Genomic DNA, 20,061 nt, shown 5'->3' on the forward strand with positions numbered 1-20,061 from the left:
CATATCAGATGATGGTGGATGAATTAATTTCTTAACCAGTTGGTTTGTTACATTTGACTGGGATAGGTGGGTTTGAGAAATGTCTCTACTATAAAATAAGATAGGATTAGGCATCTAGGAAAAACTAATTACAGCTTTGAAACTGCCCAGTTTGACTAGAAGTCTGTTTATATAGTTACTAATTAATATTATGAAATAATGCATTTATAGAACTCAGACATTTTCTGCAGAAAATTGCCCATGCCACATCACTACCTTTTCCTGCACATTGATGGATATTTTTCTTTTCTCTTGCTTTCAGAGTACACTTCATGGAATTCTGTGAGAAGATCATCATTTGGATGTGAACTCTTCGTTATAAAACAGCCATCTTTTCCCTTTTGTTAAAAAAGCATCAGTTCAAGTTGAATGATTTAGAGGGAGTTTGTTTTGCCAATCCTTTATCTTTGTTTAACGCAGTGTATAAATGGCAATATTAGAAAGACAGAAATCATTGTGTTCTCCTTAGATCTTCATCAAGTTGCTTTTAGCTCCTCAGCAAGAAAACTTAAGAGTTTCCCATTGTAATAAAACCTTTCAAAATACTTTTAAAGAACATTAATACCATCTTTTAGCAACTGAAAAAGTAGTGGAGATGAGACTTATATTTTAGGATTTCTAAGAACAAATGCTTCATCTATAGCTGCAGAATTTTGAAGACCTTTCAGGTTCCAGTTGCCCTTGCTGTCGTCTTCCTTCTTCTATTTCAGTCTGATTTGCTGTAGAAGATGAACAACAGAGTGGTTTTGTGGAATTCACCATTAACCATGGTGTCTTTCTGAATGTTGGGCAGATCTGACAGCTATATTTGTAATGTAATAGTTGAGTTACATAGTATTGTGACAACAGCAAAAGGTTTAATGAGGTGAACGTAGTTGTGGCTTTCCAAACATGCTCATGACCTTGTAGATATATGTATATATATAATTTCTCCTGTGAGTACCAAGAGCTACTAAAATGAGCAGCTAAAGGGGGGAAGTGTGCTGTCAGCACGAAGTGCGGCTTCTCGCGCATCCCTTGGACTTGCCGTTGTCACAGAGCTGGCTTAGGTGCACCCCGGAACAAGAAGTAATCTGGAGGCCCAAGAGAAGCATTAAAAGTTAGAGTGGACTGCAGAGGCCAATCTGGGTAAGTTGTTGTGGGTTAGTCCTTCTCCCCATCTTTTCATTTAGATGTAGCTTGGCTTGTGAAAGGAGGCTTCTTATGATAGGACTTGAGCATCTGTATATGATTCTTATCCATCTAACTGATGAAAGTGAATTACTTTTATGACAGTAGCTGTCAAAATCTCAATGACAATCGCGTATTATTATACTGGAGAGGAGGGAAATTGTACTTTGATATTTTCTCATTCAAGCAATCATTGTAACTACTGAAGGAGCTCAGTCAGGAGTCATGGTTTTAAAGGATAGCAGCACTTTGGATTTGTTTTGTGCTATTTCATTAATTTTAGATGCTAAGTTAACTTTTCTCAGGTAGTTAAGAGCAGATCCAGGATGATTTTTTCTCTGTCTTTCTTTTGGCCATACTAACAGATGGTGGTCTTCTCTTAGGTCCTGGCCATGAGGTTTGATGCCTCGCTTTATTGAAGGAAGACATTGGACCTAAATGGCGCAGCATGACTTTGTTCCTGCCTGGCTTAACTTTTCTACACCACAGTCTGCTAAGGTAAATAATGCTTCTTGCGTCAACTCCAGGGGAAGCAGGGATTATGAAATGCTTAAATTGCACTCTTACATAGGACTATAGAAAGGGAGTTGTGTTTATGTCTTTTTTATTGGGATCTAAACAGGAATTAATGGACTGTGTTTACATAGAGAGTAGAACAGAGTTGCTACTGGAGTCTGTAGCCCACTTGCAACTTTGTATCTCCTATAATGCTTCTTAGATTTTCAGTTTTTGCATTTAAAAGTAATTCAAATTGTATTATTTGACAATGTCCAGTCTTATCAAACATCTGGAAAACTAATTGTTAAAATGGTTTTATGTTCAGCAATCCAAGTGAGACATTTTGTTACAAAGAGGGAAGTCATATACTTTGTTTTCATGAGCCTAAGAGAACATACATGAAGGTATTTCATTCATGAATGTTATTAATCTTTATTATCCAGATTGTGTACTATTTATTACTGCAGTTTAAAAGTGAAGACATATATGGCCATGCAGTATGTATTCTCACAAAATTGATGTGCATATTGGTAATTCAGCTGTATGTGAGTCCAGAACTACAATTATTGTAACACTAGAGTGCCAATCAGTGGATGTTCTGAACTCCTGTTCATTCATAGCAAAATAAAACCAGTCTAGTGGCACTTTTAAAGAGTAATATTTATTTCAATTAGCTTTTGAGGGTCACAGATCACTTCTTCAGGCAGTCACATAGTATCTGAAGACGTGAGCTGTGGCTCAACATCTCTTAGTGATATAAATGTTGCTTAAGGTACCACTTGACTTTTGTTTTATGTTGCTACAACAGACTAACAGTTACCCCTTTTCAATCTTCATTTATAGGCCCCTGGATCCACCTTTGAGAAACACGGAGAGCATCTTCCTCGGGGAGAGGTCCGCTATGGAGTAAGCCGGAGACGCCACAACTCTTCAGATGGCTTTTTTAATAATGGCCCCCTCAGAACAGCAGGAGGTATATAAGGAAGATGGGTACATTCCAGGCTCACTACAACCATTTGAAGAGTATCAGTTTTATCACTCTGCTGTTTCAGATGCAGCAAAGACTAAGTGCTGACAAATGGGAGAAAATGATATATTTGTTTTCAGACAATCCAGCCCTGTTTGCTTTTGTCAGGAGGAAGTTCAGTTTTTCCTGTTACATCAGGGTATGGTAACATCTGTCCATTTTTGTCTAGCATAGTTAATATTTGAGCATTCCTAATTTATTACTCAGTCCTCTGGTAGGCCTTGTCACTTACTGGAATTTTGACATCTTATGCTTATAGCAAGTTGTGAGAAAGGTGCATAATGTAGGTTTCCAGGGCCCTTACTCATATGGGTAGAATAGGGTGAAATTGTTCTATAGAAGTCAAGGTTGGTGCTATAGCTACTACTTTAGTAGGAAATGTAGCTTGGGCTGGGTTGTCCCTGTGTAGGTAGTTAAATGTAGGAATTGAACCAAATTGTGAGGACAAGAATCTGGAGAGAGTTAGAGCAAGGAGGCTGTTTTTTATTGACATAATACAATGTGGACATAGGCTTCTGCAATAGATATAGTTCAGTTTTTCTGTAGTATTCATACAGGAATCTTTTTTTTGTCTGTGTAGATTGCTGGCATCAGCCTTCTCTGCACCGCCATGACTCTGTGGATTCTGGTGTTTCTAAAGGGACCCACATTGGGCTAGCTGGCAATCAGTCTGGCTGGCATGGTTCTTCACGAGGCCATGATGGCATGAGTCAGAGAGGTGGAGGAGGAACTGGAGCCCATCGCCACTGGAATGGCAACTTCCACTCCCGAAAGGGGTCAGCCTTTCAGGAAAAGCCACCTGCTGAGACCAGGGAGGAGAAGGAAGAGAAGGAGAAATTGCAGTTTGAAGAAGATGACTTTGTAAGTGTGGTGTTCTGCAACAAATTTCCCAGATCATTTTTTCCACTGGTACTGGAAAGCTTCAGGAATTTTCAGCTTTGGGTTCATGCTTCTCTTCATCTTGAGTGAAGTGGTCTCTATCTTTTTTCCAAAACTGCTAATGAGAATTAACATGTTGCATTGTGTGTTCCAGGACTATAGTGGTTTTCTTATTTTTTTTCCTTCCAGTTTGTAGGATTATCTTCCTTTGTCTTACTTTCAGGAAACTATGGTCATGGTTGGTGTATACATTATTAAAGCATGGAAGTAGCCATTACAGATAACATTTTATCTAAATAACCAATATTCTTGTAGCTTTAAAGGCCTCACATAAATAGAACAATTCTGAGATAATGAACCACTGATTGAAACACTACAGGCTGGGGTGCTTTAGCTGGCTCATCCAACAGCGGTGACCATAAGCCATAGTTGTCGCTGACCACGAACAAGTTTTACAAGTGCCAGCAAACAGGAAAGAGGAAAAAGCATAGCTGAGATTTTGTGCCATGAGCTGGAATCTTTCTCTCCCCCACCCCATAAATCCCTAATACAATAGTCCTAAAAGGAATTTAGGGTTGGGGACACAGGTGTAATTTCATTTTATATAATGTTTCATATTATTGGCCTACAGCTGAAAGAATTTTAGCTTTTTTCTCTTATACCCATCTTGGTCCTCCATGCAAAAGGGTCTCCAGGGTGACTGCGATATAATTGGTTTTCAGGTAGTATATGTAAAATATTCTGTTGGAGTAAAAGTGACAGAAGATCGAGATCCTACTGACCGTTTTAAAAATAAATTCCTGTTTCTGGATAGCATTTACCTAGAAAGAAATTAATTCATTTGTGAGAGTGACCTTTTGACTAAGAGTTGCAACTTTCCACTAAAATCAGCAAAGCCAGATAACCATGGTAAACCAATTTCAGATCCTGGTTTAATGGACCCTTACCAACCATTGTTAATGACTAGCCGTGATTGCATGAAATTATGGTTTTGTTTGATATCTGAACTCATAGGTTTCATGTCATTCGGTATCAGCATAATGTTCAACATAAGTACATGTTCAGAGAAAACAAAACTTTGAATAAAACAGCTTCTAAACATTACCATTAAACCATTAACATTACCATTAAAGATTCTCATCCTAGTTTAAGTATTTTGAAAAGTGAAAGGCTGAAGTTATGCAGCCTAATCTGAAATATATTTCTCTGGGTTTTGTATTGCAGCCATCATTGAATCCAGAAGCTGGAAAACAGAACAACCAGAGTAAACCTGTTGGGACTCCTTCTGGTGTTTGGGGTAGGTACATTATGCCATTGAAGTAATGGAACAAAACAAATGAAGCCTTTGTCAATATCCAGCTTTATATTCAAAGTTTGTGTTTGAGGGCTTCAAGCTTTTCTACTCCATTAGTAATGTCAGAAGAACTGTACTTAGGAACTATGACACAGCTAGTTTTGTACTTCTTCCTCCCCTTACTCACCCAGTTATGCATGTTTCTGTAGATTTGAGGTGACAGTATTATAATTTGTATCCACACATTTTGTACACTCAAATTCATTCTTGTAAGGAAGAGCATACAAAATAACCTTATTGAAAACCATTCTCCCTCAGGCGCCATAGGTTCATTAAACTATAAGATGATTAATAGCTTGAGAGCTCCCAAGTAGGTGGTGAATCCAAATGTGCTGGCTGAGTAGGTAAGGGGTTTGATAAATGTTACCTTGGAGGTTGGGTTGTACCACGTGTGCTCAAGGAGACAGTGATTAGAGCTGTTTTTGAAAAAACCCTGCCTAAGGTCTTATGTTGGAGAAATTCCAGCTCGTCTCCAATCTTCCATTCTTGCATAAGTTGCTCTAGCAGTCTGTTGCTTTTCAGCAGTGGGAGCTCTTGGAAGAGACTGATTTTCTGACTCTGTTTCAGTTTGCCTTCAAGATGGGAGTTGGAACACAGACTGCTTTGGTTACCTTGATTAAACACCTCTACTGAGAACTAGATGGGGGACTGTGACCCTGGTAGTTCTGCTGGACTTCTCAGTGGCTTTGATACCACAAGACTTTACTGAGCCACCTCTCAGCACTGGGATTGGGGGCACTATGTTCTGGTGCTTTGAGTACTATTGAGGGGGTATCTCAGAAGGGTGTCAGTCACACATACCAGGTCTACATGGTGCTCTGAAAAATAGGCTTACACAGTGAAGCAGAACAATTCACATCTTCACACATACAGCGAGGGTTATTGGAGAAATAACTGGTAGGGTGCTTTCATGTTCCACAGATCTTGTGAACACCCTGGTCAATTTCAGACTCAATTAAATGTTTGCACCCACAGGGTCTTGCCCATCAGCTTGTCTCTGATACTTCACTGTTAACTGGAATCCAGAAGGCAGTGGGAGTGGCCATCTGGCGATGACTCCCAGCTCTCGGGAGGGTTGTCTGCACTCCTGCATTCTGGAATGATTGTTGCTAGGTTGGCTGTAGCTCCTCAGGGTTGCAAAACAGAAGTGACCGTGGGGGGTGTGTTAGATCAAGGAGCTCCTCTTCTTCAACACATAATGTTGGGGGATTGTGCCACCTACAGCTTCTCCCAAATGGTTCTGTACACTTGGAGGGTCAAGGGTGGGGGGAAGCTTAGGTCTCTTGCCAGGGAAGGCCTTCGCAGCCTGGGCTTGGATTAGAAGTAGTACTACCCAGGATTCCACAGGGGCTGCAGGCTTCTGCAAGTGAGATCTGAGCTTGGGTGAGTATCTTTGGCTCATGTTTTGTGAAATCTGACACATAGCTGAAAATATGAGGCTTCACAGAGAATCTGAGAAGTAAATAACATTTTATTGCTCACTGAAGCAGTTTATGTTGGGTGTAGGGAGGAGCTTGAAAGACACAGTTGTCAAAACATACTGGTTTAGATTTTTTCATTTATGGACCTTTTTACATTTATGGACTTCACTAAAGTCCACTATGGAAAAACCTCAAAAATGGACCAATGGTCCTCAACCCTACCACCACTGCGACCCAAAGGGGATCGTAGGGTTGCACACAGGCTGGCGATCATGGAAAGCCAAGGCGGCCAGTGCTGGGAAGGGGCCAGCTGGCACAGTGCACCTGCATACGGGCGCTGACTGGCCCGGCGCCCCTCAGTGCCGCTGGCTGCTTCAGTCTTCCATGATCGCCAGTGTGCCCAAGACCGCCTTTTGAGTTTCTGCCTCCAGTGATTCTCAACCACTTCCCCTTTGGGTCGCCTTGGCCTTCCATGATCGCTAGCGCATGCACAACCTTGTGACCCCCTTTGGGTTGCCACCTTCCCCTTTGGGTCAGCAACCCCCTGAGGATTTGACCCCCCCTGGGGGCTGGGGACACCCAGGTTGAGAACTGCTGGACTGGACTATTGCAAATACAAACCATACCTTGTGGTGAGTATTAACTGGACTGAATCTTGGCAGAGCTTTAATGGTATTTTTACTTGGCTTAAAACTAAAAATGGTCTCTACTACAAGTGGTCTCTGCAGTCAAGGTCTCATCCTGAGAAGACCTACATATTGGACTGATGTTATCAGATGTTTCCCACTTGAGCAAAACCTGCCTGAGTGACTAGGCTGAAGAAATAATTTGTGGAGTTGCATTACTGTGAGCAAAGAAGGCTGTCAAGAATTGGTCCCTCGGAATTGAAGCTGAGCTAAAGTTATTTTTGTTGCATTTTTGACAGTTTCTTTTTCTCCCTCTTGTTATAAACTAGAAAATCCTCCTAGTGCCAAGCAACCTACCAAGATGCTGGTCATCAAAAAGGTTTCAAAAGAAGATCCTGCTGCTGCCTTCTCAGCTGCATTTACATCACCAGGACCTCAGCTTTCAAACGGAAACAAGGCAACCACCATAGTCCCAAGTGTCTACAAAAATCTGGTTCCTAAACCAGCAGCACCCCCCTCCAAGGTACCTAAAGCTTTGCTTTTGCACTGAATAGCTACTGCAAACAGTACAGTAATTAATGTTATTGCCTAAAACTTTCCATATGTATCTAAAGAAGCTAGTAGGTTGCTGTACCATTAGAACATTGCCTTACGTATGAATACACACCCATGTGTGCATACTTCCTTCTTTCTTCTTCCCTCCCCCACTACAAGAGTGAAAATAAAATTAGTCAAGATTTGTGGAGAAACAAAATTCAGATTTTAATTGGTTTTTTCTTCTCATAGAAAGGGTTCTTGATAATACCAACAGATTTTTTTAAGGGGTGTGTGTGTAGTTCTCAGCTTGGTGTAGTGGTTAGGAGTGGCGGCGGCTTCTAATTTGGTGAGTCAGGTTTGTTTCCCTCCTGCTCCACATGCAGCCAGCTTGGTGACCTTGGGTCTGATAGACCTGTTCTGACCGGAAGCTCCACTAAGTTCCCTTTTATTCCTTCACTCAGCACGAGTCTCGAATAGTGGGATCTCTTCTCAGCCTCCATCAAGCCAAGAAACTTGCTTTTACAGTTGAGATTTTCATAGTTCCAGCATACAGCTTTTCCACATGAATTTTTCCCCCCAACAGTACTGGGCCCATACTATTTCTTTTTAACCCCTGATTTCCACATATAGACTACTTTTGAGACCCTGATCTTTTTCCTCAGGTATAATGTTTGTCAGAGTCTCTTGTGGCGCAGAGTGGTAAGGCAGCAGATATGCAGTCTGAAAGCTCTGCCCATGAGGTTGGGAGTTCGATCCCAGCAAGCTGGCTCAAGGTTGACTCAGCCTTCCAAGGTCGGTGAAATGAGTACCCAGCATGCTGGGGGGTAAAACTGTAATGACTGGGGAAGGCACTGGCAAACCACCCTGTATTGAGTCTGCCAAGAAAATGCCAGAGGGCGTCACCCCAAGGGTCAGACATGACTCGGTGCTTGCACAGGGGATTCCTTTACCTTTACCTATAATGTTTCTTGACGACTGGGCCATCATGGTGATACCACTCTCTCTCCTCCCCAAACTTTCTTTTAAAAAATCCCCTCTAGCACAGTGGTTCTCAACCTGGGGGTCGGGACCCTTTTGGAGGCCGAATGACCCTTTCACAGGGGTCATGGCAGGGCAAGCAGCTTGGCGAGGTGGGGACACCACCACTGTTGCCGCTCCTGCAGGCACCACAAAACAGCCTTGCAGAGTACATAGAGATAAGGTGTTCATCTGTCTGGAACAGCAAGGTTGAGAGCCACTGCTCTACCCCCTCTTCCCTTGTAGTGAGATGCTTTTTTTTAAGTTTCTGTTTGTTCTCAAATTGAATGAATGTCTGAACAGATGACCCGGACCCCCAGAAATGAACTGGTCTGGTTTGAGACAGTCCATTTTGCTTCTGCCCACTTAGGAGGAGGGGGTGATCTGGCACACTGAAGAGAATAAAAAACTGACAATGGCTAATTTTTTAATACAGATTCAGTCATTGTCTGTTTCTTCTTCTCTTTTTCAGGTCTGTAAATTGTTCGGGAGAGATGACTCCCCCAAACCTTGGTTCAGGAGGCACAAACATGGGAAATGTATTGATACTTCAGAGTCATTTTTAGAAAAGGGTGGGGTGCTGGGACACTACTGATGATGACAGCACCCTCCCTCAATATCTTCACTCTTGAAAGCGTGGGCAAAAGAAAAATGCCTTTCATGGGAAAAGTTAATAAAAATAAAACACACTTGAGCCTTCTGCCGTCCTTTGCTTGGAATAGCAGTGGGGCGATTCCTATCTTACACTGATGTAAGTTTCAGAGCCATTCTGGAGCTCAGTAAACCTGCAGCAATAAACCCTGTGCTGCAGTTGTGGAAGAAAAACATGCACTTGTCTTCATAGATGTGCTGAGTTTTACAAGCAGAGAGTTTTTGCTGTTTCCAAACTCAGCCAATTCCTACTGAGTTCCTCTCTTTGGGCTGGAACAGATGCCACAAAAATACTTGCTGAAGTAAAGTTGGCATGAAATGGCTTTATACTTACTTGACCACTGCTATATCAAAATCAATGTTGACTGCTCTGCCTGGCTGTAGCTTTCAAAGATGTAATGCAGTTGGTGTCCTTTGCATCTTGTCTTCCTAATTTTTTAAAATTAAAGACCCCAGGGATTGAAGCTGGGATTTTCTGCCTGAAAATTATGTGCATCACTGGAGATCAGTAGGCCCAAGCAGATGGAAGAACTATTTGATGATCATCTCTTATATGTTTTGCTGTTACCAGCCATTTGGTGTCATTAGCCCAGCTATTGGTTAAGCTTTAGTTGGTCTCCAGATATCTCTTGTCTTGGGACAAATGAATCATGTTTTAAAAATTGGGAATTAGTATGTATGCCTTTCCTCTGCAGCATCTCTTCAATTAGTCTTGTCAATGGAAAGGAGCTGGAAGGATGGCACACGTGGTATAATTGTGTGTAAAAATGGTTGTCATCTGGGTGTCCAAAATAAGCCAAACATTTAAAAACCATGCAATTGGCCTTCACAGATTGTGGGGGCGGGGGGGGGGGGCGAGTTGGAGGTCTTGAGTTTTGTCTGCTGCCAGCTTGGTGTAGGGGTTAGGAGTTCAGAGTTCTAATCTGGCGAGCCGGGTTTGATTCTGTGCTTCCCCACATGCAGCCAGCTGGGTGATGAATCTATTCTGGCTAAGCAGTAATATCAGGGCTCTCTCAGCCTCACCCACCTCACAGGGTGTCTGTTGTGGGAGAGGAAAGGGACAGTGATTGTAAGCCACTTTGAGACTCCTTCAGGTAAAGAAAAGCAGCATATATGAACCAACTCTTCCTTAGAGATGTTGGTTATTAGTGGTCTAGAACAGTGGTCCCCAACCTTTCTATCACCGGGGACCACTCAACGCCTTTTACTGAGGCCCAGGGGGGGGGGTAGTTTACTCCTCTACTCTCAGCCACTGCCCTAACGCTCTCTGATTGCTATGGTAATGTTTAAATATCCCTTCAAAATAAGATACAGACACGCCACAACAATGAACATAAGGAACGTTTTATTTTCATGGAAATTTTAACTCATGATAATGGCAAATCAATGGGAACCCTGAGCTTGTTTCTCTGCAACGAGATAGTCCCATCTGGGAGTGATGGGAGACAATGACACCCAAAGTGTGTTGTAAAGGGGGGGGAGAAGGCGTCCTTTGGGGCCCACATCCAATTAGTCGAAGGACCACATGTGGTCTGCAGCCCACAGGTTGGGGATCGCTAGTCTACAATGTGACCTTCCTTTCACAGCAGAGGAATTTATTGTAATGCAAGATGTCTCGTAGTGCACACTAGAAGCAACATTTTGTGACTGTACTGTTTGGGAACCACTGTTGATTTTAGCGGAGCAATGCAAAATAATTGTCCCCATCTTCATGTGATTTGCATTTGCATTGCAGCCAAGCCAATGGAAAGCTAACAGAAGTGAACATAAACCAACCTCACTGTCCTCCAGCCGTGATTCTGCCTTTACCAGTCCAGTGTCTGTAACCAAACCAGCTGTATTAGCCAGTGGCTCAGTTCTTGCCTCTTCCAAAGAGGTAAGTGATAGGGTTGAAATCAAAGTATTGTGGATGGGAAAGGACTCATCCGTTAGTTTATGAGTTTGAGTCAGTGATGGACCCAGATTTTCCCAAATTCTGTTCCCGCCAGCAATTTCATCTCCTTCCTCCTCCCAACCCATGTGGCTGTCAGTCCATTGGGTCCAGTGACTCTAGGAATAGGCTTTCTTGGGATTGGAGGAGAGGAATATGAAAGGTAGGAATCTGGGTGATTAATGAGTTCCACAAGCAGCCAGTGACAAGTTCTGGAACAACATTCTTTTTCTCCCTTCAGAGTCCCTCCAGCACCACCCCTCCCATAGAAATAAACTCCTCTCGCTTGACAAAGCTGATGCGCCGCAGCACAGATAAGAAGAGTGAGTTCTTGAAAGCCTTGAAGGATGACAGGAATGGAGAAATCCCAGAACGCCACGAGAACAACAAACTGGAGGATGTAAGGGGACAGTTTTCTTTCTGTTTGAAGCATTAAAATGAATGTAAAAGTCATAGTTTTAATTCAGTGTGAAATAAAATATTACAGGGAGAAAATATTTTGCAAATGTTGCAAAATAGATGCAGTGGCTGCTTCAGTATCCAGTATCTTACTATCTTCTTGTGTGGTCACATGTAGGTCATTTTAATTAGAGAATAGATGCTACAATGTATTGTAGGCATTCCATACTAAAGTGCTGAGCATAAATGAAGAACCTGCTTCAGAGGTGTAAGCAGAGTTTGTATAAGCAAGAGTAGAGCAATTTCCTCTTTATGCACTGGGCATTTAATTGTAAAGTAACACCTCTAGGGACTTGGAAGAAATAAAACAGCATTGCAGGATCAAACCCTGATTCCTGCTGTGGCCCTTCAGCAAAATGTGAAGGCAGTCCCCTCTTGTGGCACCCATCCACTTATATTCAGTGACATACTGCTTCTGAACATGGAGGTTCTGTTTTACTGTCATGGTCATGACATGCTAATATATCAATATATCCATGAATGTGTGTAATATTCTTTTAAAGTTACGATGATTGCCACAAGTGTTGACCATGCATTCATAAACTCATACTCATATGGAAGATGCTCTTATCCCTTGTTCACTTTTGATTTCTACTCTGTATTTTGAGGTTTAGAAGTGCAAAACCAGTTGTGCAAAATTTTTTAGTTATTTTAATTTTTTTATTCAAGTAATAGAACTAGATCAGTATGCTAAGAACGTTTTAATCTTGTTTTAAAACAACTCTTTGCTGTGATTCTTAACTGAAGTAGCTTCTTTTTTTGCCAAAGTTAAACAAAATTATTTTGACACTCCCAGAGATGGAAACAGCATGCAACTCTACATCTCTTACCAACTCTATGCTTTTTGTTTCCAGCTCTGGAACTGCTAACCCCAGATTATGGGCTTCCTTAATTTTTCAACTTTTTCCCCTAAAATTACACTTGGGTGTTACAAGTCCAACAGTTTTTGTTTTTTTGTTTCCCACACCAGGTAGAAGGTGGACACACACCAGAACCAAAGGAAAATTGGGAAGAGAACTGCCATCCGAATGGGCTTTCTCTTCCTTTAGAAGGGGAGAACCTTTCTCACTCATTAGAAGCAGAACACAGGTCAGCAGAAAGAAAACTAATCAGTGGGGAGTCTCATTCTGATAATGATATATTCGTTGGCATTCTGCTAGCATTCTATTGAAAAATCGCTGGCATTTGTTACTTGTTAACATATTTCCAGTGCAGTGCAGCCTATTATTATTTTATGAGGGACATTTTAATTCCAGAAGCACCAGTAAATGCTACTCATCTATACAGCTTCATATATCTTTGGGAACTGCTTCATTTCCTTAAATCATCCATAGCTGTTTTTCAGCAATATAAGATCTGAATCAAGGCTGCACATCCCAGCCCATGAAGCTAAGAAGGAAATGTTTCTGTCAGGAGGGTAGGTTGGTTTATTCCCATATGCAGGTAGCCAAGTGTATCACTGCTTCAACCTGCATTGCATTCAACCAAGAAGAAGAAAGGGGCCTTCTCTCACTCTTGCTTTAGAGACATTGTTTCCTAGAATCATCACGGAACATGGTGGCTTAATCTTAATGTCCTTCACTGGAGATCTCTTCAAAGTGAAAGGCACATAATTAGTTCATAAGAACAGAACGGAGTTATATGCAACCATGGATTTTCTGAGGGAATCCTAGGAATTAGCATGGAGAATTGTGGAAGCCTTTTAGCTCTTTCACATCACTTCGGCTTCTACCATTTCCTAAGAGAAGTCATGCCAGCAATTCTGTTTGTAATGTAAACATCTGTAGGGAATCAACTGCCAAACTCTTCCAGATACATGAGGAATTGTTTTTTAATACTACTACTACTACTGTGGATTGGGGGGAGGAAAAGCAGAACAAGACCCACTTTTCTCTGAGTTAATTGCTTCACCTAGTTGTTCATAATAATGCTTGTAAAATAGAACTAATTTAACTGACAAGTTTATTCCAACAAACATTGGATGTAGGATGGGTGGCAAGTGTTGATCTTCTCCTCTGTGACACCTTTAATCCAATATTTTCTTTTCTGATCCTTCACATTGCTAGGTTACTGAAAGCAATGGGATGGCAGGAATATCCTGAAAATGATGAGAATTGCCTTCCCCTCACAGAAGATGAGCTCAGAGAGTTCCAAATAAAGTCAGAGCAGGTTTGTTCAGCTTGTTTCTCCCACTTCAAATTATATCAACATTATCCTGCTTTTCAAACTGTCAGGGCAATCCTAGGAACAGTTTCCTAGGAAAAACCCAATTAAATAAATTTGAGCAAAATTCTGAGTAGACTGGCTTCTCTTGAAGTAATAAAGCACAATATCTGCAGTGAAAACTGTTCCTGCTTAAAAGTAAATGAGTTTTGTTACACTAGCAACAAACATTATATGTATATGATTTCAGGGTGAAGTGCTTTGAGCAGCTTGCCTAGATAGAGCAGAATGGAAAATGTGAAACTCATTCTTGCTTGTTTCTTCCAGCTAAGAAGAAATGGCTTTAGGAAGAATGGATTTCTTCAAGGCCGTGGCAGTAGTCAATTATTCTCCTACTGGAGAAGCACTTTTAAAACAGAGTTTGAAGACTCAGACACAGAAACCAGTAGCAGTGAAACATCAGACGACGATGCCTGAAATGGGCACAGAAAATTACACAGTACAAAACCAACCCAGCAAACTCAGTTTGTAGTTCAGCACATAAATGTTTGAGGTTCTAATGAAGCAGAGTTTATTCTGTCTCAAGTCTGTTCAATTTCTTTTTATTGTTCAAAACTTCATGCACAAGGGAAAGAATTTTATCCCAAAGAAGAAAGCTATTGGCTTATTACTTTTTGGTTTTGCCCTTCTGTGCTTCATAGAGAACAGTCCACGCAGATGGGTGACCCAACGCCTTCTGGGGCAAGGCTCAGGTTCAGTCTCGTCAGCAGCAGGATGTTAGGGACTGAGGTGGGCAGCCACAAGCTTCTCATACTGCCGTCCACATCGCAAAATGCTGTGCGGCAATAATGTGCTAAAACAATCATTGTCAATGACAAAATGGCTATGGAAGTTCTAATTGTGTTAAATTAATGCTAATAACATGGAACTTTTTTATTATTTTTTGGCGGCTCGGGGAGCTTCATCACTTAACCAGGCGTGTTTTTTCTCTCTCTCTCTTTTGGGGTACAGCTGTAAAATATTTGGATATAGGAATTGTTTGTGTTCTTCTTGCAACCTTGATATTCAGGGTGGATTGTAAAATATAAATTTTTGTGGGATTTCAAAGATTAAGATTATTTTGATAACATTATTTACAGATTTAAAAAAGTGATTATCACATTGAGTCTGTATGAGGGGAAAAAACTACTGCATCAAAAGATAACTAACTTGGAATAAATATTTTGCATCAGTTTGCCAATCCTGTGTCTGTCATTTCTCAGCAAAGCACTTCTCAGAATTATTAATACAGCAATACATTTGAGTGTCCATTTTTTCTAAAACAAAAGATGCAAGCTGAATATTTTTGTAGCATATTTCATACCCTATTTGGTTTTGTTTAGAGAACTACTGGAAATGAGGAAAATAACACAGTGCACTGGAGTAATGCATTCAGAAAAAATCTGAAGTGATTATTGAGAATGCAAATACAATGTCCTTAACAGTTAATGGAGTTCAAAGAGCATTTAAGATATTGAAGGGGGGGTTGAAATAGCTTATAATGCCAAAACTTCTTTTAGTCCTTTAAAAAAATGTATAGGTTAAAATTTGGTTAGCACAAAATTCCATGGTGACTTGCTTATAAAACCTGAAAATATAAATGCATGCCTTATTCTCTTTCTAGAAACAAAATGTCAAGTAAACCCAGTATTAAAGAGAAAAGGGCGGTATATAAATACAAAATAAATAAATAAAATAAAAGGACAAACTACTGCACTCTGCTATCATACCCAAAATACCTTAATTTTTACTGCTGAGGTACGGAAATACAAGCTGAAGACAGAAAACATTGGGGGGACACTAGTATTTGGACCAATAGTCTTGACCTGTTATTGAACCTCCATATTATGATACTGTAGTTCTCTTAATGATGTATATTCAGTGTTGTTGTTAGGTGCGAAGTCGTGTCCGACCCATCGCGACCCCATGGACAATGATCCTCCAGGCCTTCCTGTCCTCTACCATTCCCCGGAGTCCATTTAAGTTTGCACCTACTGCTTCACTGACTCCATCCAGCCACCTCATTCTCTGTCGTCCCCTTCTTCTTTTGCCCTCGATCGCTCCCAGCATTAGGCTCTTCTCCAGGGAGTCCTTCCTTCTCATGAGGTGGCCAAAGTATTTGAGTTTCATCTTCAGGATCTGGCCTTCTAAAGAGCAGTCAGGGCTGATCTCCTCTAGGACTGACCGGTTTGTTCGCCTTGCAGTCCAAGGGACTCGCAAGAGTCTTCTCCAGCACCAGAGTTCAAAAGCCTCAATTCTTTGACGCTCGGCCTTCCTTATGGTCCAACTTTCGCAGCCATACATTGCAACTGGGAAGACCATAGCCTTGACTAAACGCACTTTTGTTGGCAAGATGATGTCTCTGCTTTTTAGGATGGTGTCTAGATTTGCCATAGCTTTCCTCCCCAGGAGCAAGCGTCTTTTAATTTCTTTGCTGCAGTCCCCATCTGCAGTGATCTTGGAGCCCAGGAAAATAAAATCTGTCACTATCTCCATTTCTTCCCCATCTATTTGCCAGGAATTGAGAGGGCCGGATGCCATGATCTTTGTTTTCTTGATGTTGAGTTTCAAGCCAACTTTTGCACTCTCTTCCTTCACCCGCATCAACAGGCTCTTTAGTTCCTCTTCACTTTCTGCCATTAGAGTGGTATCATCTGCATATCTGAGGTTGTTGATATTTCTCCCTGCAATCTTGATCCCAATTTGTGACTCCTCTAATCCCGCATTTCTCATGATGTGCTCCGCATACAAGTTAAATAGGCAAGGCGACAGTATACAGCCTTGCCGAACTCCTTTCTCAATTTTGAACCAGTCAGTGATTCCATGTTCAGTTCTCACTGTTGCTTCTTGACCTGCATATAAATTTCTCAAGAGACAAATAAGATGCTCTGGTATTCCCATCTCTTTAAGAACTTGCCACAATTTGTTGTGCTCCACACAATCAAAGGCTTTAGCATAGTCGATGAAGCAGAAGTAGACGTTCTTCTGGTACTCCCTAGCTTTCTCCATGATCCAGCGTATGTTGGCAATTTGATCTCTAGTTCCTCTGCCTCTTCGAAATCCTGCCTGTACTTCTGGAAGTTCTCGGTCCACATATTGCTGGAGCCTAGCTTGTAGGATTTTTAGCATAACTTTGCTAGCATGAGAAATTAGTGCAATGGTGCGGTAGTTTGAACATTCTTTGGCATTGCCCTTCTTTGGGATCGGAATGTAAACTGACCTTTTCCAATCCTGTGGCCATTGTTGAGTTTTCCAAAGTTGCTGGCATATTGAGTGTAGCACCTTTACTGCATCGTCCTTTAAAATTTTGAATAGTTCAACTGGAATGCTGTCACCACCACTAGCTTTATTGTTGCTCAGACTTCCTAAGGCCCATTTGACTTCACATTCCAGGATGTCTGGCTCCAGGTCAGTAACTACCCCACTGTGGTCATCAGGGATGTTAAGCTCGCTCTTGTATAGCTCTTCTGTATAATTTTGCCACCTTTGTTTAATCTCTTCTGCTTCTGTGAGGTCCCTACCATTTTGGTCCCTTATCATACCCAACTTTGCATGAAACGTTCTCTTCATATCTCCAATTTTCTTGAAAAGATCTCTGGTCCTCCCCATTCTATTGTTTTCTTCTATTTGTTTGCACTGTTCATTTAAGAAGGCATTCTTATCTCTTCTAGCTTTTCTCTGGAATTCTGCATTCAATTGGGTGTATCTTTCTCTTTCTCCCTTGCCTTTCACTTCCCTTCTCTCCTTAGCTATTTGTAAAGCTTCCTCAGACAGCCATTTTGATTTCTTGCATTTCTTTTTCTTTGGGATGGTTTTAGTTGCTACCTCTTGTACAATGTTGCGAACCTCCGTCCATAGTTCTTCAGGCACTCTGTCTATCAGATCTAATTCCTTAAATCTATTTGTCACCTCTACTGTGTATTCGTCGGGGATATGATTTAGTTCATACCTGAGTGGCCTAGTGCTTTTCCCTACTTTCTTCAATTTAAGCCTAAATTTTGCAACAAGAAGCTCATGATCTGAACCACAATCAGCTCCTGGTCTTGTTTTTATTGACTGGATAGAACTTTTCCATCTTTGGCTGCAGAGCACATAGTCAATCTGATTTCTGTGTTGACCGTCTGGTGATGTCCATGTGTAGAGTCGTCTCTTGGGTTGTTGGAAAAGAGTGTTTGCTATGACCATTGTATTCTCTTGACAAAATTCTACCAGCCTGTGCCCTGCTTCATTTTGTACTCCAAGGCCAAACTTGCCTGTTATCCCGGTTATCTTTTGGCTTCCTACTTTAGCATTCCAATCCCCCATGATGATAAGCACATCATTTTTGGGCGTTGCTTCTAGAAGGTGTTGTAGGGCTTCATAGAACTGATCAACTTCATCCTCTTCAGCAGCAGTGGTTGGGGCGTAGACCTGGATCACTGTGATGTTGAATGGTTTGCCTTGGATTCGAACTGAGATCATTCTGTCATTTTGGGGATTGTATCCCAAGACTGCTTTTCCTACTCTCTTATTGATTATGAAGGCTACTCCATTTCTTCTGCGAGATTCTTGTCCACAGTAGTATACCTGATGGTCATCTGAATTAAATTCACCCATTCCTGTCCATTTTAGTTCACTGATTCCTAAAATGTCGATGTTCAGTCTTGTCATTTCTTGTTTAACCACGTCCAGCTTGCCTTGATTCATGGATCTGACGTTCCAGGTTCCTATGGAATAAAAATCTTTACAGCATCGGACTGTCTTTTCGCCACCAGTTACTTCCACAACTGAGCGTCCTTTCAGCTTTGGCCCAGCCGCTTCATTCATTCTGGCGCTACTCGTACTAGCCGTCTGCTCATCCCCAGTAGCATATTGGACACCTTCCGACCTGAGGGGCTCATCTTCCGGCGTCATATCGTTATGCCTATTGGAACTGTCCATAGAGTTTTCATGGCAAAGATACTGGAGTGGTTTGCCATTTCCTTCTCCAGTGGATCACCTTTTGTCAGAGCTCTCAGCTATGACCTGTCCGTCTTGGGTGGCCCTGCACGGTATAGCTCATAGCTTCACTGAACTACGCAAGCCCCCTTGCCACAACAAGGCAGCGATCCTTGAAGGGGGGTATATTCAGTAGCCGTCTTGAATTCATGAACAATAAACCACTAGTCTCCCAGTACGTGGTTACTGTCTCAGTCTTTTGAGAAGAGAGCTACAAAGGCTGAGCATGGGAAATCAGGTCAAGAAACAAGATCATGGGGGTCCTGGCTTCTGGTCACTAGATGAAGTCAAGTAACGATCCACAAGCTGAGAGTATGAAGAGGGCAGCCCAGTCTAGAGAGAACCCGGTCTAGTATGAAGAGGACTTCCAAGGTAAACAAATGTATTTTGGATCTTCCCATGTACAAGGAAGCCTAAAGCATAATTCATCCAAAAATACGGAAAAAATAATAGAACCTTTCCCCTCAATTTTTTTTCTTAGTGGAAAACTTGAATTTTGGGGGCGCACTACCAATGCACCTGAATTTTTCAAAGAGTGAAATGATTAATGCAAGTTTTTATATAAAATCTTCAGAATCAACCTCACTAATCACTAATAAAATTATGATGCAAAAGAGTGTTCTACAGCTGGGATTCAAAGATCTACCCAAATTCAGTTCTCAATCAAAATTCTACTTGTAGAAAACTAATATCAATTGAATCAGTTTTATTATTAGTCATTACTGAGTAGAAAAGCAGCACACAAATGGGTTGGGAAGAAGCAGCTCCCAGTGCTGAATGGTAAAATACCATTATTCCCTAATGCAGGCTTTTTCAACTTTTTGATTGTGGAGTAACCCCTGAAATAATCTTCAGGCTTCAAGTAACCACAAGAATAATACCAGTTGGCCACTATTTTAAATATATATATATATATTTGTTAGCCTTCAGAAGAAAAAAAATTGGGGGTGGGTGGGTGGAGTGCAGCAGATTCTTTCCTCCCATTCACATTGTGTGTGAATTCAACAAGGCCATCACAGACCAGACAGGTGAGCAGAAAGACCTTCTGTCCTCCTGACTCCTCCCCTGGTTTTTAAAAATTTGATATGTATATATTTAAAAAATTAAATCTCCCCAAATGGAGTAACAGAAGGGGATGACAGAGAATGAAGTGGCTGGATGGAGTAATTGAAGCAGTCAGTGCAAACTTAATGGACTCCGGGGAATGGTAGAGGACAGGAAGGCCTGGAGGATCATTGTCCATGGGGTCACGATGGATCAAACACGACTTGGCA

The 20,061-nt window shown here is 41.5% G+C and overlaps 1 protein-coding gene across 6 annotated transcripts in view; it reads left to right on the forward strand.

Annotated features, from left to right (window-relative positions):
• GPBP1L1 (GC-rich promoter binding protein 1 like 1) overlaps window positions 1–15,011 on the forward strand; it is a 28,253-nt gene extending 13,242 nt beyond the window's left edge. For 5 of the 6 annotated variants that reach the window (XM_077333920.1, XM_077333923.1, XM_077333919.1 and 2 more), the window contains exons 2-12: window positions 302–1,167; window positions 1,593–1,707; window positions 2,551–2,680; window positions 3,315–3,595; window positions 4,838–4,910; window positions 7,344–7,537; window positions 10,955–11,095; window positions 11,391–11,549; window positions 12,579–12,697; window positions 13,675–13,777; window positions 14,099–15,011. In XM_077333920.1, the coding sequence (XP_077190035.1) occupies window positions 1,648–1,707; window positions 2,551–2,680; window positions 3,315–3,595; window positions 4,838–4,910; window positions 7,344–7,537; window positions 10,955–11,095; window positions 11,391–11,549; window positions 12,579–12,697; window positions 13,675–13,777; window positions 14,099–14,248 (1,410 nt within the window). In that variant the 5' untranslated portion in view covers window positions 302–1,167; window positions 1,593–1,647 and the 3' untranslated portion in view covers window positions 14,249–15,011. Of the gene's footprint in view, window positions 1–301; window positions 1,168–1,574; window positions 1,708–2,550; window positions 2,681–3,314; window positions 3,596–4,837; window positions 4,911–7,343; window positions 7,538–10,954; window positions 11,096–11,390; window positions 11,550–12,578; window positions 12,698–13,674; window positions 13,778–14,098 lie in introns of all 6 variants that reach the window. The other variant, XM_077333924.1, reaches the window with a different exon arrangement.
• Window positions 15,012–20,061: the final 5,050 nt, after the last annotated feature.

Source organism: Paroedura picta, chromosome 4, assembly GCF_049243985.1.
Source record: "Paroedura picta isolate Pp20150507F chromosome 4, Ppicta_v3.0, whole genome shotgun sequence".
In the NCBI taxonomy this organism is placed as follows: domain Eukaryota; kingdom Metazoa; phylum Chordata; class Lepidosauria; order Squamata; family Gekkonidae; genus Paroedura; species Paroedura picta.